This window comes from Vicugna pacos, chromosome 6 (assembly GCF_048564905.1).
Source record: "Vicugna pacos chromosome 6, VicPac4, whole genome shotgun sequence".
Classification (NCBI taxonomy): domain Eukaryota; kingdom Metazoa; phylum Chordata; class Mammalia; order Artiodactyla; family Camelidae; genus Vicugna; species Vicugna pacos.
In genome coordinates, this window is record NC_132992.1 from 45,073,362 (window position 1) to 45,090,705 (window position 17,344).

A 17,344-nucleotide genomic window follows, 5' to 3' on the forward strand; every position below is an offset into this window, starting at 1 on the left:
TCTGTTTCTTCTATGCAGATATTGAGAACAATGAAGAGTAGCTTGTACTCAGTAGTGGCGTTTTTCTTGAAATGTGGGTGCTTCTCTTGGATGAGTAACTTAGAGATGTTTGTTCTTTATTTGCAGATTAACTGAAACAGAGTTTAAATTTGAACTTTTAGAAAAAGATCCTTATGCACTTGATGTTCCAAATACAGCATTTGGCAGAGGTAGTCTTTTTTTTTTTAACCCCTCATTTAAAATACATATATTTTTATATATATTGTACTTATAGTTTAAATTAGTATACATTAACACTATTACTTATACATTTTTCAGATTTTGGAGCTAGGGTTCTAATCTAAGTTCTTCACAATCTCCCAAGTTTCTGAGTTTTGTTTCCCAAGCACTAATATAAATAATGGCTTCCTCCCTTTCTCAGTGCATTTTGTTAGATGATATATTAGTGCCTTGAGTTCCTTGATAAGCAGAGTGCTTGGTACATAGTAAGATACTCATTAATTATTTTTTTGGAGCATGAATGGGTAAGGAGTGCTTAAATGGTGTTAACATTGTGACTATTTACATAGTAACTGTTCTTTGGAATTTGCTTGAATTATAAAAATTAGAATTAAAACAGTTGGTTTAAAATTATTTAAAAGTATTAATTAAAAAGGTGGAAAAACATTAATAATCAGAGTTTTGCTTGCTTTATTATCTCCAAGAGAGGACCAGTTCTTTGGAAGATGTATATAGTATTTCTGTCCATTCATTAATGAGTTAGCATTTTTATGATCTTAAGTTTTTCAAAATAATTTTGGTTGACTTGGAGTTAAACTTCTAGGGCAATGAAAACAAACCTTATCGTTATATGGGTAGAATCCTCTTTTAATAACTGTTGAAAAGTTATAAAATTCACTTTTGAAAGTCCAATTTCATTAAAACGAAAGTTTATTTCTACATTGAAGAGATAGCAGATTGTTTTGAATTTCAAATAGTAGCAAAATCTGGAGTGAGCGGAATTATACAGAAGGGATTTTGATCTGAATCTAATGCCAAAGTCTCAGGGTAAATAATGCTTTGATGTTTTGTTATAACTCCATTTGGATATTATATAACCTATATAATAAAATTGACCATGTTTTGAAAAGTGTTATTTTGGTGGTATTTAAGTTTGGTTTTTGATGTTGTTGCTGATTTTTGATCTTTGAAAGCATAACCATTATTTGGGAGTGGTGAAGTTTGTAAAATAATAAGGCTCTTGGTTATATGGTTTATAGGTAAAGTGATTTACTTAAAGAACTAGCAAATGTAAACTGAATTTTCACTGGTGATGAGGTGATGAATCAAAAGTAATTTCTGATGCTTCAGAGTATTTTCTGTTTTTTCCCCTACTTTTCAAAACCCAAGCTTTATTCAAGTAATTCATGGCCCAGCGCAGCCTATCTGGCCCTGATTTAAACTGAGCCCTTCCATGTTACAACCCTCACCAGCTGAATGAAATATCTGGAAGTGTACTGCCACTAAAGAAAAGCAAAACCAAATGCCATGCCCCTCAAAACCTCTGTAACTCAAAAATATCACCAGTGTCCTTTGCTTAATATGGTATGGTTATTTAAGTGTAGTTACCAAGAGGATGATATTTTTGTTTACTGAATGTCCATTTGGTAGATAGACTTTAAAAACATAGGGTTCCATTTTTAATTCTAAACCATATCAGCAAAGCCCAAGGGATGGTTATTATTTAGGACATGGAATAAACTTAAATTTGGCAATAGGATGACCCGATGGTAATTGCTGAACTGAGGTTCTAATCTGTAGTATAGGTGATTGAAACTATGAATTTAAATATGCTGTTTTAATTATTCCAGAGCATTCCCCATATGGTCCCTCACCATTGGGTCGACCTTCACCTGAAACGAGAGCTTTTCTCTCCCCTCCAACTTTGTTGGAGGGTCCACTCAGATTCTCACCTTTGCTTCCAGGGGGAGGAGGAAGAGGTATATTGTTTAAACATCTTTATTACTCTAGATTTCTTCCTTACTTTATATTTTCATCTCAACTTATCTTTAAAATGATCTTTGAAATAAACCTTTGGGTAATACAGGCATTCCTTGCACTTATTGTGGGTAGTTACTTTTGTTTGGAAAAAGGGAGCTTTATGACATCTAATTTTAATACATTTTTCTCTTAGAAACGTTGGTATAATAGATTACATTTTGGTCAAGGACTTGCTGCATCTCTTTTTAAATCATATTTTAACTTCTTAAAAACTATTGTGCTACATAATATATAACTTTATAAAGACTACGTAAAATACATAACAATATAACCTAGCATAAAATTTTATTTTAATGAAACATTATTGGAATATAGAATTTAAAACCTTTTTTTTACTTCATTATAATGACCTTTGTTTAGAGTCAAGGAATTCAGAAGTGCTCTCTTGTAGGCAGAATTTTGATGGGAACCTTAATGGAGACCTAAATCATTTGTTAATAGGTTGAGAAACTGACCCAAGGTTGTCTGCTTCGTAATCCCCCTTACGTGTTTTTGAGAACTTCCAGAGCCACGTCAAGCCGAAGCATTAGCTGTTGATCTTTCTGCATTTTTTTTCATCAGTGTACACTCTGATGTACTTGTGTACCTTGAGTTTTCCTCTTTTGATCTCTCACCATATTTGTTTACTTTGTCAAGTTGCTTTAAAATTTTCTCTTGGAGTGTGGCAAAATTGAAGCCTATTTATTCCAAAATTAGGAGTCTTAGATTTTTATTCCCAAATCTGTGTTTATATAATGTCGTATTACACACCAACGTAAGTGTAACTGAAACCAGTTATATGCTACCCTTACTACTTTTGATGCTCCCTGATATCTTCTATTCAGTTCTATTCCATTGCATTAAAAAAACGATGCTGATTAAGACAGAGTTAATTTCATGCACCCAAATGGGTTGCAGCCAGCAGTCTGGTGCCCTCTCATAAGGGTCAATTGACTAAACTGCCAAATGTCAATCACTGGAAGTTGAAGGACATAAGTCAAGGATTGCTTGTAGTCAATAAGGATACAAATTACCTTTGATTTCTCCTCTCCTATTTAAATTACTTTCCTCTCCTTTTTAATTACTTTCAAGATACAATGTGGTTCGATCATTTGCAAGGGTGTTTTACTATTTGTTAGAAAAGCTACAGAAGTTTTAGGTAAGTTATCAGCAGGTCTTAAAAAAGTTGCTTTGGACTAAAAGTTTCTATGACCCACCAAAGAAGAATGACCTTTCTTTTCCTTCCTCTTATTATCTTCTTTCTTTTTTTTAAATTTGAAAGTTTGGATGCGATATATGTTTGAATAAGATTGCGTATAAGGAAAATAATTTCTTTTTAGAGTAAATTGTATGTAACTTTTGGACTGAATGAAAAATCTTAACCTTTAGCAATTTCATGTTTGTAGTTTTTCATCTGGTAGTCAGTTGGTCTGTACTTTATTCCTTTGGAAGTAAGCAATCAGGAGAAAGCCTTTGAATGTCTCCTTTAAAGATCTGTTCTTCACTCTAGATGAACTCAGCCTAATTGACATTTGCACATTTCTTACTGATTTAACTTTCTGCTTTCCCAGCCTTTTTCATCTAATGATTTGATTACAAGGATAAGCAAGCTATATTTGAATATTCTTGCATTCTTAAAATGCAAGAAATATTTGAGAAATTTAATAGGATGTACAACTATAAGGAAAAGTTGACCTTCTGACATAAAAGTCAGTTGGCCTCCTGACTACTCTACAAAAGAGAGTACATAGAAAAACCTTAAAAGATTACTACTATATATTAAAAAAAAAGAATGCTATGCTGATTTGCACAAGTTAACCATGAAAAGGTCAAATTAGTTTTATTCTCTTAAAGGAGGTACTAAAATGTGGCAAGCATTTTAGAAGATTTCTGTTAAAATAATTTTCTAAAAGCTGTTCTTTGAAAGAGTAAATAAGCTTTTATTTTCTGGGCACTATAATTTTGAGAGACCTCATTCCCCATTCAATGACAGATGAGGTATTGATGTATTTTGTTATTTAATATATTAAATTTTTTATATTTGTCTTTTTCATTTTAATTGTATGTGGACTAAATGAGGTACTATTTTTTCTAGTGGTCTTAGGATGGGAACTTTAAAGTGATTCCCCTCCTTTATAAATGTAAGCATGCCAGATTTTCTTATACAGATGAGAGTTTTGGGGTGGGGGAGATAATTAGGTTTATTTATTTTTAATGGAGATATTGGGGATTGAACCCAGGACCTCTTGCATGCCAGGCATGCACTTTACTACTAAGCTATGCCCTTGCCCTTACAAATGAGTGTTAATCTTGTTCAAAATGTTTATTCCAACAGTGCTGTTGTCTTGAAACTTTTTTTATATTTGCCTTTAGCGTTGTCAGCTCTTTCTGAAAGTGAATTTGTTATTTAGAAATTGCTTGTAGCCATTAAAAGCCAAATTTATTTGGTGGGTATAAAGTTTTGTAATCAGAGTGGTTAAAATCATTTTGAGGCAGGAGATGAGTCATGTAACATTAAGTTGTAATTTCTTGAGTAGCTCTTAAATTAATCTAATTAACATTTCTAAAAGAGTTGTTTACTTTGACTAGTTACAGAATTATTGAAATAGGTATATATCTTCTAAGATGACTGTTTTAAAGGACTCATGCTCTTTTTGGCTTTTGACATACTAGTTTAAAGAACAAAAAACCCATTTTACAATTATCTTGTTACATTGGTATAGCAGTCTTTACTTTGCAATTTAGTTTCTACTCTTACTTTTCAGACTTAGTATTTATAATTTAACCACAAATTTTATGTGTAAACAATGATGTTGATAACATTTAAAATGAATTTTATAGACAAGTGCTTGTATATGCATATGGCAAAATGATTTTTTCCTTTTGGTCTTAGAAATGTCTGTGGTAGGATAGTTATAGTCTGATGTGTCTTAGAGGAGCTTTGTTGGAATCTGATTGTTTTCCCTTTTTAAAACCTGTCTGCATTTTATTTGGTATAAGTCTTATAATACTTTTTTAGATAAAACAGAGTTGTATTTTTCTTCTTTAATTAGGCTCAAGAGGCCCAGGGAATCCTCTGGATCATCACATTACCAATGAAAGAGGAGAGTCAAGCTCTGATAGGTTAACTGATCCTCACAGAGCGCCTTCTGACACTGGCTCCCTTTCACCAACCTGGGAACAAGATCGTAGGATGATGATCCCTCCATCAGGTATGAAAAGAGGATAGTTACTACTTACATTTGAAAGACAACTAGTATGTGCAACATACAGGAATGGAAGAAATGAGGTGTACAAGTGTGTCCTGTCTTAAGAAAAGTCATGGTATATATAATAAAAAACATCTACAGTGATGCTCTCATCCTCTTAGAGGATGATATTTACTTCAAGTTGTTTCCAAATTTTTGGTCTCCCACTTTTTGAGGAGTGTATATTTCTTGTATCACTTATATCTCTTCTTGTGTAATGATCCTTTATACATTCTGATGATCAGTATTTGGTTGATAACTTACTGTCTGCTTATTTATATAAACTTGAAAGATCTGTGTTTAATTTTTCAATCTTCCTGAAGAGAGTAGATTGAGGAGAGATTAGGATGTGGGGACAAATGTAGATAAGTTTTTGAAAAAATTTGCTTTTAATAAAAGAAGGAAATGAGATAGTAGCTGGAGGGAGAGCTATTTTTGTTTTTTAAAGATAGAAAGTACTACAACATGTTTATTTGCTGATGGGAATAATCTAAGATTGGGAGAGAAGTTGATAATGGGAGAGGGTGTAATTAAAAAAATGAAACCCTTGGGTAGTACACAAAGAGGATGGGATCCAGAGTGTAAGTGAGAAATTAAACAGGGACTGAATAACTTTGTGAAAGGAAGGAAGGCGGAGCAGATATGTGCAGATAGAGAGACTGGGCAAGGGTGAATGAAGGTGTTCAGCTGTGTCAATTTTCTTGATGTGGCAAGGTTGTTAACTTGGGATGGGAGGGGAGGGGACTGTCAGAAATTGGAAGAGGGAGAAAAAGGTATACAATAGCCATTTAGGAGAGTGAAGGAACTTAAATGTCAGTAAAATGTGATATGATTACAGGGCAATCTTGAGTCTCTTTTTGAAGTTTATGGTCATAATTTTGAGTGAGGTCAGTCAATACTATATTTTGGTATAGTTTATAATCATAAGAATTTAGTTTATCATTACAGCTACTTTGGAGTATTTGCTTTGTGCCAGATGTTAAGTGCTTTTTATTAATCCCTTTAACAGAGTATTTTTACCATTTCACAAATGAAGAAACAAAAACGCAGATAATGTAGCACAATCCTGTGTATTACCTCCCAGAATTTCCATATTAATACTTGTTTCGTGTGTGTGTGTGTGTGTGTGTGTGAGAGAGAGAGAGAGAGAGGGAGAGAGGGAGAGAATGTGTAAATAAAACAAACAAAAAAAATCACACTGTGTGAGTTGAAGTCTATTCTGTTTACCTTCTCAGGGTCATTACCTTCCTTCTTTCCCAGAGGCAACTACTCATGAGTTTAATGTGTATGAACTAGTCTATATTTGATTTTTTTTTAAGTATGTTTCTATTTTATCAAGTTTTTAATCAGCATATGTTCTTGCATTCTTTCCATTTTAATATAAAGTTTGTTATTTTAATTGCTGTACAGTGTTTAAATATATGAATATACTGCAGTTCGTTTGTGTAGTCTTATTCAGTCTCATCTGATGAACATTGAGGGTGTTTCAGTGTTTCACCATTGCTAACAATTCTGCAGTTAACATCTTTTTTGTATATATATCTTTAGAGATGAGTCCAGGTAATGAAATTGCTGGAAAGTAAGATACGCATATTTTAGGTTTTAATGGATATTGTCCATTGTCCTCAAGAGTGGTTATCGTGAAGTATTTGAGAGTAGCTTTTTCTTCAATACTTGATGTAAAACTTGTTTTGAATATTTCCAGCCATATGAGTTAAAATTTTTCTCACTTTTTTTATTATTCCTTGTAGCTCTTTGATTATTAGTAAGCTTGAACATCTTTTCTTGTTCATTGGTCATCTGTATTTTCTCCTGTAAATCACCTGATTTATTTCTCTTTTGCTTACTAGGAATTCTCAGTATACTTTGGATACTAATGTTTTGTCTTTTGCTTATTTCATTATTATGTATGTTATTGTTATACAACAGTTTCAAATTTTGTTTTAGGTAAATTAATCCATTTTATTTTTTTGGAATTTTTGTTTTGTTTAAGACATATCTTTAGATCAAAAAGATATTCTCTGTTTTCTTCTAAAAATTTAAAGTTTTGTTTTTGTTTTTTAAGTCTTTTTAATCTGTATATTTTTTGTTTTGGGACAGTGTGAGGAGTTCCTTTTTTCCTTATTGGATAGACAGTTTTAATACTGTATATTAGTTTATCAATTTGAAATATCACTTTTAAATTAAATCCCCTTATTTGTACAGGTCTGTTTCTTAGACATTCTCTTTGTACCATTGGTTTCTTTATTCCAGAGTCATAACCTCTCCATATCAGTGCTTTCATCAACTACTTTCTGGAAGTTTTGCTTTTCCATTTCTTTAAATTCCTTAATCATCAAATTAAACTATTTCTTCACATTCTGTTTTAAGTGAAGATTCTTACTATACTTGATTAGTAACCATTATTGAATTAAAAAAATTCAGATCCTTTGTATATCTTTATAATTCTTCTTAACCATGTTGATGTTCCTGTTATGTGATAGACTCCCAAACTGTTAGATTGTTACTCAGGGAACTATTGCTGTCCGAGATTTGTTTTGGAATGAAAAGAGATGAACAACATTTTTGTTTTTAACTAGACATGTTGAATTTTATTCTAATTTTTAGTTTATGAAATTGCTTCACAATGCCCTGTACATTTCTTCCCACCCTTTTTTTTCTCCCTGATTCTTTTTCTCTCCCTTCTTTCTTTTTAATCATCTCTTCTCCTATAAGCCTGATAGGAAAGGTAAGAAAGCAAAAAAGAAAGGAACTGTTCACGTCCTTATTTGTATTTCAGTCTTGCGTTGGTCATATGCCTTCCATATAGTTTTATCTTATTACATTAAGTGTCTGTCTGTATATATGTACACGTACTTAAACATGTATATGTATATTTGAGTGTCACCAGAATACCCTTATTTACTCATTCATCCTTCCTTATTTTTCTTTCAGAGCAAACTTTTCCTCCTGCGTGACACCATTTCTGATTCCTCCAAACAGAATTAGATAGGCCATCTCCCATATTATTTGTATGCCCCTTTATTTAAAACATTAATTTGTTTCTATTTGTTTCTATCTCTGTTAGACTATACACAGCCTGTATCAAAACCAACTTTGTTGGGGAGGGTATAGTTCAAGTGGAAGAGCGCATGCTTAGCATGCATGAGGTCCTGGATTCAATGCCCAGTACCTCCTCTAAGAATAAACAAACAAACCTGATTACCTCCCCCTACCAGAAAAAAATAAAGCTTAAAAAGACCCCCCAACTTTGTATCACTAATGCCTGGCATACAATAGGCATTGGGAGATTTAAGGAATGGACTGTTTTCACCAAAGGAGGACAACATGGGCATATGATTTATAAAGTAAAATACTTGCAGCAAAATTTTGTTTTTCTGAGGTTACCGATATTGTGGGGAGATGTTCTTTAGCAACAAAGTAAGGATATGGTATCTTGAGACCTGATTAAGAAAGAGTTGGGAAGTCTTCAGGTTTCCCCACTGTATCCCCTTGCCCAGCTGTGCCATTTAATTAATCCCATGTTTAAAGTAGGAAGGGAAAATGCAGGTTAGATCTCACTGGCTGGTATCGGCCTTTTCTTTCACTGGGCCAATTCAGACCGTTGAGTCAGCCGTGAAAAGAGGGGGCAATGAGCCTTCAAGACTATGTGGATCTTTCTGTCCTGTTGCATCTCCTCGCCCTTGGGAGCTCATTAAATACAATTCCCTCCATCGACTCTGGTTGATATCAGGTGGTTTCCTTGGCTTTGTGTGGGACAGGTCTGTCAGTAGGGTCCCAGTGGCAGGATCAGAGGACAAGTGGCATACCCAATATAGTATGGCATTCACATTATGAACCATTGCCCGGACAGTCACGGAAGGCAGTTTTAGGCTTTTGTCTGTATCCGTTAGGATAGGAGAGAGTCGCACAGTTCATTCCCTTTGACCTTTGCCATATTTTGGGGGTGGGCAAATGCCTACTTAATGTATTGAAGTCTGCCATCGTCTATCAGAGATGAGATAGACTACCTATGTTTTTTCAAGTGTGATGAACTCTACAAGGATCCATGGATTATTACCATTTTGTCATCATAAATGACACCTGGGGACAAAGAAAGGTGGTTTAGAATCCCCTGAGTCTGAGTCTGTGCCAGATTTGTGTCTCTCCAGATACCCTTAATCTTCCTTCATTCTTTGAGTCAGAGATCTTTCCCTTTGGTTGTAGAAGGAAGTTAAATTCCAAAATATTGAAGTTACTGAAAATCTGATTACTTGATGACCTCTGAATGATGCTCTTTCTGCTTTGGTGACCATTTCTTTTATCATTATCTGTTCTGCTTAATTTCTTGCTATGTTAACAACATATTCTGTTTTTTCTTTCTTTGCTGATAGCTAGCTCCTGAAAGTCTTTTTTTGATATATTGATGTATCCACTAACTTCCACTATTATTAAAATTGAAAGCTGAATATATATAACTAATTTCTATTCATATATTCTAATTTACACATAGTAATAGAAATTTTCAAACTCCAGGATAGCATTACACTTGTGTTTACTACAAAAACAGTTATTGCCTTTAGTAAAATGTGTAATTTTCTTAAAATTGTTTATTATTACCTACCAAGAATATGGATCAAAGTCTTTTAGAAAGCAAGAAAAATATCTACATTCATATATTAAACTTCAGTTAACTTGATTTATTTTTATTCTAATGGAGATATTTTAAAAACGTGTTTTCCAGGCCAGCCATATCCTGATGCAGTTCTTCCTCCACAAAGGCAAGACAGATTTTATTCTAATTCTGGTAGACTTTCTGGACCAGCAGAGCTTAGGAGTTTTAATATGCCATCTTTGGATAAAACAGGTAGGTAATACTTTGTGTGCGTATATGTGTTTTTTGATAATGGTGGCATAGTAAAGAACTGGAAGCTGAATAAAGGACTAATTGTGATCTCTGCTTAGCTCTTAAGGCCAAAATCTCTTTCCTGAAAATTTCCTGGTTTTAAGTTTCTTGTTATACTGTGTGTATCCATGGCATCTTCACATATGTAGATGGTTGGTTTGGACAGCATGATAATGAATTTACTGTATGTACCTATAATGGTTAATTTTACTGTGTTTCATGATTAACTTTCTAGTTTTTCAGTCCACTTATGTATATCCTGTTTAGTAATCAGGGAAGTTAGACTGGCATGAATGGATATGTGAAAATCCACCAGAAAAATAATTTGAGTAATGCTCTGTTGTTGGGTTAATCAGTTACCTTTTAAAAACATTTTCATGCTTATATAGATTTAACTTACATTTACTGAGCAGCCGTTTGTCAGGAGCTCTTTTACTTAAACCACCTCACAGCAACCCATTGATATTGAGAAATATAGATAGCCTGTGTGTCAATTAGGAGTGCAGAACATTAAGAAAACAAAAATATTAAAAGTAAATAGAAAAGTAAAGTAAATTTATTGGTAAAAGGGTTCCCCGGGAAAGGATATATATATATTGAGGAGGGGGATTATCCTGCTGAGGTACATACTGTTTTAGGAAATCAGTCTTTTTTTGAATAATAAGCAGAGAAGTAGACTTATGGCTTGGTTTTCTGCTATTGGTTATAATTAAGTTAATTATTTCTGTTTAGCTTTTGAAATTGTTTTCCCCCATTAGTCCAAGCTTAATGGAATAAAAGTGTATGTATGATTGAATCAGTGTCTAAACTAATGCTATTTAAAGTTTTTCACATGTCCTTTTTTTTTTTTTTTTTTTTTTTTGGTAATTGTCCAATTTAGCAGATAGCTTTTAGGTGCCTTCTGTTTAGAAGGTATCCTGCGTGACATGTTAGCTAGTATGATTTTAGTAAGGCATAGTTTTTAGCTGTAAGAAGCTAATAATTAAATCGGGGAGAAAGACAAATATATATGCTTAACTAATACAGGTCAGAGTAGCAAGTCCCACTAGAGACCATGGCTGTGTTCACAGAAAGGGAGAACTCCCATATAGTTGGAGGATCAGGGAAGACACCATCAGGAGGTGGCATTTGAGCTGCTTCTGAGGGAATCTGAAAAATTAGTTAAGAAGTAGGGGTCTGCGTCAGTAATAATGAACAGTATAAGTAAAAACAGAAAAGACAGCATGACTTATTGATGGATAATGGCTGTAAAACTGAGATATTAATCCCTAGCAAGTCTTATGAGGGTTAAATGAGTTAAGGTGTGTGAAAGTATTTTGTAAGTAGAAAGATTCTATATATATGTAATACGTTACTGTTGGTTTATCAACATTTGGTATTTACATGAAGGATAGTGGTGAGTGATACAGTTAAAACACATTAACTAATAGTAGTGCTTAGTAAATGTGTATTGAGTGAAATGAATTATCTCGTTTAATCTTCACAATGAACCAGTGAAATAGATACTGTTACCCTGATTTTATAGATGAAGAAACCAAGGCTCAAAAAGGTGTTCAAAATCTCACATAGGAAGTATCAGAGGCAGGATTTGATCCCATGTCTGACTCCAGAACCATGGTCTTGATCCCTGCACATCACTGGAATGAGAGGGTAGTGGAGCAGTTTAGTACGTCAGCCCCGCCATTGATGCACTAAATGTCTGTAGAATGCTTACTGTATGACACGCATTATGGTAGCTGCTGTATTTCAGCGGTGAATAGGTCAGCAGTTCTTATACCTTAAGGTCTAGTAAAGGTCTACAGGCATTTGCACTATGTACTGACAGAAGTAATGAGTGCATGATGTTATGGGAGCATGTGAGTTGCTAACCGGGATGACAGGTGTTGGTGTTTTGAGTGTGAGAGAGTCAAGAAAATCTTTTTGGGGGAAGTGACATATAAGGTGAGAATTAAAGGAGGAGTTAGCTGGGCCAAAGTATGTGGATGTTCTGGAAGGAGAGAATTGCATCCTTAAAGACTTAGAGTTGAGAGTGTCCTGTAAATTATGGCTGTAACACGGAGTGGAAGTCATAGAATATTGAAACAGATAGTGAAGAGGTAAGTGGTGCATAAAGTTTTCAAGGCCTTGCAAACCTGTTCAGAAATTTTAGACCTATCTGCAGGATAATGGGAACACACTAAAGGATTTTAAACAGAGAAGTAATCAGATCTGCATTTTAGAGAAATAATTTTAGTTGCATTGTGGTGAAAGGACTGGAGGGAGCTGTTGAGACTGGAGGGGGAGGGTATAACCTTTTAGGAGGTTATACCTGTGACGGGAATCTACCCTAGTGACAGCGGTGCCTTAGCAGAGGGGATGGATGCATGAGAAGAGACGGGGAGAAGACAGAAGTGGAAGGACTTAGGATTGAAGGCATGGAGCAAGGGAGAAGGAGTCTTGGCTGATGCCTAGGTTCTCGGCGGTGGCATGTGGGCCATTCGCTGTTCTGAAGCAAGGAACAAGGAGCAGTGGAACGTTTGACAGGAAAGATTATGTTTCATTTTGAACTTAGAAAATTAGCAGCACCTGTTCTACACCTGCAGGACTATCCAAGTAGGCATGTCAAGTTTTGAAGTCCTGGGGGAAGTAGCTCGATCTGATTTATACATCTGGAAGTCATTAATGACATCCGTCAAACTAAAGCTGTAGGAGTGGATGAGATTTCTCCAGGAGAGAATGAGAAGGGACGGAGGGCCGAGGGTGAACTCTGAGCTGACTACTGTTTAAGGATGGTCAGCGTAGTGGAGCCCACCAGTGGGACTGAGAAGGAGCAGCTAGAAAGGAGAGACAGAGAAGGGTGCCATCAGAGAAGCTGAAGGCTGAGAGGAGTTAAAAGAGGGAGGCAGTAGTCTACAATGGAAAGAATAACATTAAATAAGGTCTAAGGAGTTAGTTCTGTTTTAATTTAGTGAACGAGGAGCTCTTTCTTTCTTTCTTTCTTTCTTTCTTTCTTTCTTTCTTTCTTTCTTTCTTTCTTTCTTTCTTTCAATCTGGGGGCAGTAATTTCAGTGGAGCGGTGGATGTTGCACATAGATGGCAGTACAGTGAGGACAGAAGGGGAGGAATTCTGAACTATATGTATATAAATAGAACAGCTTGTGATGGTGAAGGGAGAGATAGCTGTAAAGGGGTGATTCTCTTTTTCTGTCTCATTTTTAAATAGTAGTTGGGAGAGCCTTGCTGATAGGATGGGTCTAGCAGAAAGGGAGGGAGGAGGGAGGCAGTGGAGAGAGGAGGGTCCCTGCGGAACCTGGAGGGGAGGGATTCTGAGTACAGGATCAGGGTCTTAGATTGTCCAGAGGAATCCTTTTCCATGACAATAGGAGGAAAGATTATAGGACTGTAGTTGCTGATACATTTATATGTTTGACTACAAAAAAGTTACGGGAGTTTCTAGGTGACTGGTATAGCAGGTCTGAGGAGATTGGAGGTTTGAAATTGTTGAGGAGAAAACTGGCTTAAAGTCAGAAGAAAGGCGAGGCATTTGGCAGCTGGAAGTATGGCTAGAGCTCTTGTCAGCCTGGAGTGGCTGGAGCTGTCTCCTTGGCTCTGTGATTTATTTTACCCTCAGAAGTGCTGGGTGGCTCAGGTCTAGGCAGAGTGGGAGCAAATAATTGAATTAATCTAGGGCTGAATGTGGTGAAGCACGTGTGAAAAATGGCCATTAGTAGGACGTTAATGACTGGCTATAGTGATAGAGTTTGAAGTCAGTCAATTAGGGAAGGAAATGAAGAAAGGAGGATACAGAGTTCGATCAGAGGACTGGAAGCTTCAGTGACATCCAAGGACAGGTACAGTGAGAGGAGCTACTTGCGGTTGGAGAGAAGGCTGTTTGAATTTATGTTCTCAGAGACCGAGCAGTTCTTGATGATAAAGTCCAGGAACATTTATTTAGAAACAGTGACTAAATTCAGTTGCTAGTCTGTGTTACCTGATGGAGGAATAAGGAAGGAAGGATGAGAGGGAAGGAGGGAGGAAAAAAGGAAAGAAGTAAGGCAGGAGAAAAAAGAAGGAAGGAATGGAAGAAAGAAGGAAGGGAGGAGAGGAATGCTGCCTCCTAGAAGCCTCCCTAATGATGCTGCTCGCAGGATTGCCTTGAACAAGCTAGGGAAACCACTGCTACATGCCTTTGCAGAACTCTGAGTCTGCCAAAATTTATAGGGACCGACCTCAAGCTGTCTTTAGGCCCTTAGACCGGATGCTGGTATCAAGCTGGTTTATGCACTGACAAGGGGAGGGGAATATCAGGAGACACTGTGATCTGGAGATCTAAGCATGGAGTGATAAATCAAGTATTTTTCATGGTTTAACTTTTATGTCTAGATGGGCCAGTGTCCTCAGAAATGGAGTCCAGTAGAAATGATAGTAAAGACGATCTTGGTGTAAGTATTGTAACTGGAATTTTATCCATGTATTTACAATCTTTATAATCTCTTGGTTTACTGGAATAGAAATTTAGGTAGCCAGCTAGTTTTTGATTAAAAGCTGCTTCTTTCCCTTTGACAAATATACTTCATACTCAGCGTTATGGCTGTTTTCTTTCTGAATTGCATCCTATAGTGATCAGGTACAACTTGCAGACTCTAGGTTTGAGTTAGTTCATACAGTTAAACAAGACTTTGAATTTTCCTGCTTGGATTTTTATTTGAATGTTTTAAAGTATATTTTTTATTTACTATGCTTACAATCTTGGTTTTGGTCATGCTGAAAATATTAACATAAGCATCTTTTCTTTTTTTCAGTACATGCTTGGTAAACAAATGTATATTTTGGTACTCTTGGACTATTCGTTGTGTTTTATCTTTAGCTAGACTATTAACTTTGTTGGTTAAGGCTATTTTCTGTTGAGTTAATAAAATATTCATGATAGCTGAAATCTATCTAATATGGAAAGCTGAGTCCTTCTCTGGAGCCCTTTAAGATGTCGTAGACTGCTTTCTGCCAAGGTGCCTAGATTCTTTCTTCTAAGCCTAAGATTTTCAGGAAAACTATTGCAAATTAGCTGTTTAGTGACTGCCATATGTCAATTTGTTACAGAATGTACCTGATTCATCTCTTCCCATCGAAAGTGAAGCAACTGGCCCTGGCTTTGCTCCTTCAGCTTTTCCTCCAATCAGAGGTCCATTGTTCCCATTGGATACAAGGGTCCCTTTCATAAGAAGAGGTCTTCCTTTCCCTCCGCCTCCTCTTCCAGGAAGCATGTATGGACCTTCCCGAGATTATTTTCCACCAAGAGATTTTCCTGGTCCACCACATCCTCCATTTGCAAGTATGCTTTTTTTTTTTCCCTTTAAGCTTAATATATGTCTTATAGAGTAGATCAGAGATACTAATTTTACTTTCTATACATGTAGTAATACAGTGGAGGAAAATTTTTCTCATGTTCTGTGAGTGTACCACTACTTTTCCAAATTGGAAAGATAGGCAGCCATCAATAATGAGGCTTCAACTTGATTCATCTGAATAATGTGAAATTACTTCTTTATTTCAATAATCAAGAAAATGGTGTTTTTTTGCAGCAATCTTATGTTAATGCTAAAATGATTTGTATCTTTTTTGATAGAAATTGGGTACTGTGTCAGTTAGTGAAAATATAATTTATACTTTAACATTAAAATTACTGGCGAAAGTATTTTTAAAAATCTTTTTTCACAAGTAGCTCCCATGCAGTCCTACTTATTTACAGCCTAATATGTGTTTATTATGTTTTGACTAATTGTTGAATTTATTAAAGTTATTTCATAGCCTCACATAAGAAAAGAGGAATAATTGTTTTTATATCTGTCCATTACCATTTAGAACTATAGGTTTTGGCAGAATAAATACATGGTTACCAAACCGTAGGCAAAAGCCTATTACTTGCCTGAAGTAGTCATTCTTTTCCACATTCCTCCTCCATTTTTCAAGTTCAAAGTGAATTAAAATGAATTTTATTTGGGGAATTTCAAGACAGTTTTTGATATAACTGGAAATGTTTTAGGGTAGTATCCAATTAGATTTGGGAATTACTGATCTGGATTTTAAGTCTGGTAAAAATTATATTACCTGAAAACTTGTTTTAGAATGAGTTACTATCTTTTGAAATAATTCCTCTCCTTTTTAGAAAGTGTTAAGATGTTAAGATTTTCATAGGACAAAAATTGCACCGAAAGTTAATGATATTCCCTGTAATCATGTGCAGTTGAAGAAAGTATGTTTTACTTGATGTAGAAATTCACTTGTTAGATCAGGTAGTTTTTCCAGTGCCAGTTTTTGAAAATAAAGAGAAGTACTAGAAGTTATAAGCTAATGATTTACTGGGGCCACAGTTCAGGTGCTTAAAGTTAAAAATGTCTTTTACTAATCTCTTTGAACAGTGAGAAATGTCTATCCACCGAGAGATTTTCCTCATTATCTTCCCCCAAGAGCTGGATTTTTCCCCCCACCCCCACCTCCACCTCCTGAAAATAGGGGTGAGTTCCCATCAGGGTTGATTCCACCTTCGAATGAGCCTACTACTGAACATCCAGGACCACAGCAAGAAACTTGACAATATTTTTGGCCTCTCTTCAAAAGTAATTTTGACTTCTCTTTTATTTTCAGTTTAAGTAACTGCTGTTACTTAAGTGATTATACTTTTGCTCAAATTGGAGCTTAATGGAATTATAATTCTCAGGATAGTATTTTGTAAATAAAGATGATTTAAATATGAATCTTATGAGTAAATTATTTCTATTTTATTTTATTCTAGATAGTATAATTATTTTAATTTGATTAACATATCCACTATCACATAAACAGTAATGAGAGTTTTATATATGTAATCTTGTAGGTAAGGATGTTTTAAACTCCAAAGGCTGTGTCTTCATGCCAAGAACTGTATTTACTGTGGTTGTAGACAAATGTGAAAGTAACTTTATGCTTAATTAAATAAATTTTAATTGATTTAAAGATTTGTTTGGCATTGATAACAATAAAATCAGCTAGTTTTTTCATTAATATGGCTCTGTTAGTTAGTTTTTTTTGCTTCTCCCGATAGCTTTGAGGCTCAAAACTAATGCTTTATGAGCCTCTCCCATTCAATTATCTTAACCAGAAATGTGCCTTCTTTCTTGCAAATAGACATGAATGACCCAAAGCAACAAATTAGTATACTTAAAAGTAAGTTGATTAT

General features: G+C 35.1%; 1 protein-coding gene across 4 annotated transcripts in view; it reads left to right on the forward strand.

The window, feature by feature from the left end:
* Window positions 1-16,883, forward strand: part of MIA2 (MIA SH3 domain ER export factor 2) — an 82,744-nt gene extending 65,861 nt beyond the window's left edge. For all 4 annotated transcript variants that reach the window (XM_031678979.2, XM_072962959.1, XM_031678985.2 and 1 more), the window contains 7 exons: window positions 127-209; window positions 1,851-1,979; window positions 5,073-5,231; window positions 9,991-10,113; window positions 14,515-14,573; window positions 15,229-15,460; window positions 16,548-16,883. In XM_031678979.2, the coding sequence (XP_031534839.1) occupies window positions 127-209; window positions 1,851-1,979; window positions 5,073-5,231; window positions 9,991-10,113; window positions 14,515-14,573; window positions 15,229-15,460; window positions 16,548-16,720 (958 nt within the window). In that variant the 3' untranslated portion in view covers window positions 16,721-16,883. The remainder of the gene's footprint in view (window positions 1-126; window positions 210-1,850; window positions 1,980-5,072; window positions 5,232-9,990; window positions 10,114-14,514; window positions 14,574-15,228; window positions 15,461-16,547) is intronic.
* Window positions 16,884-17,344: the final 461 nt, after the last annotated feature.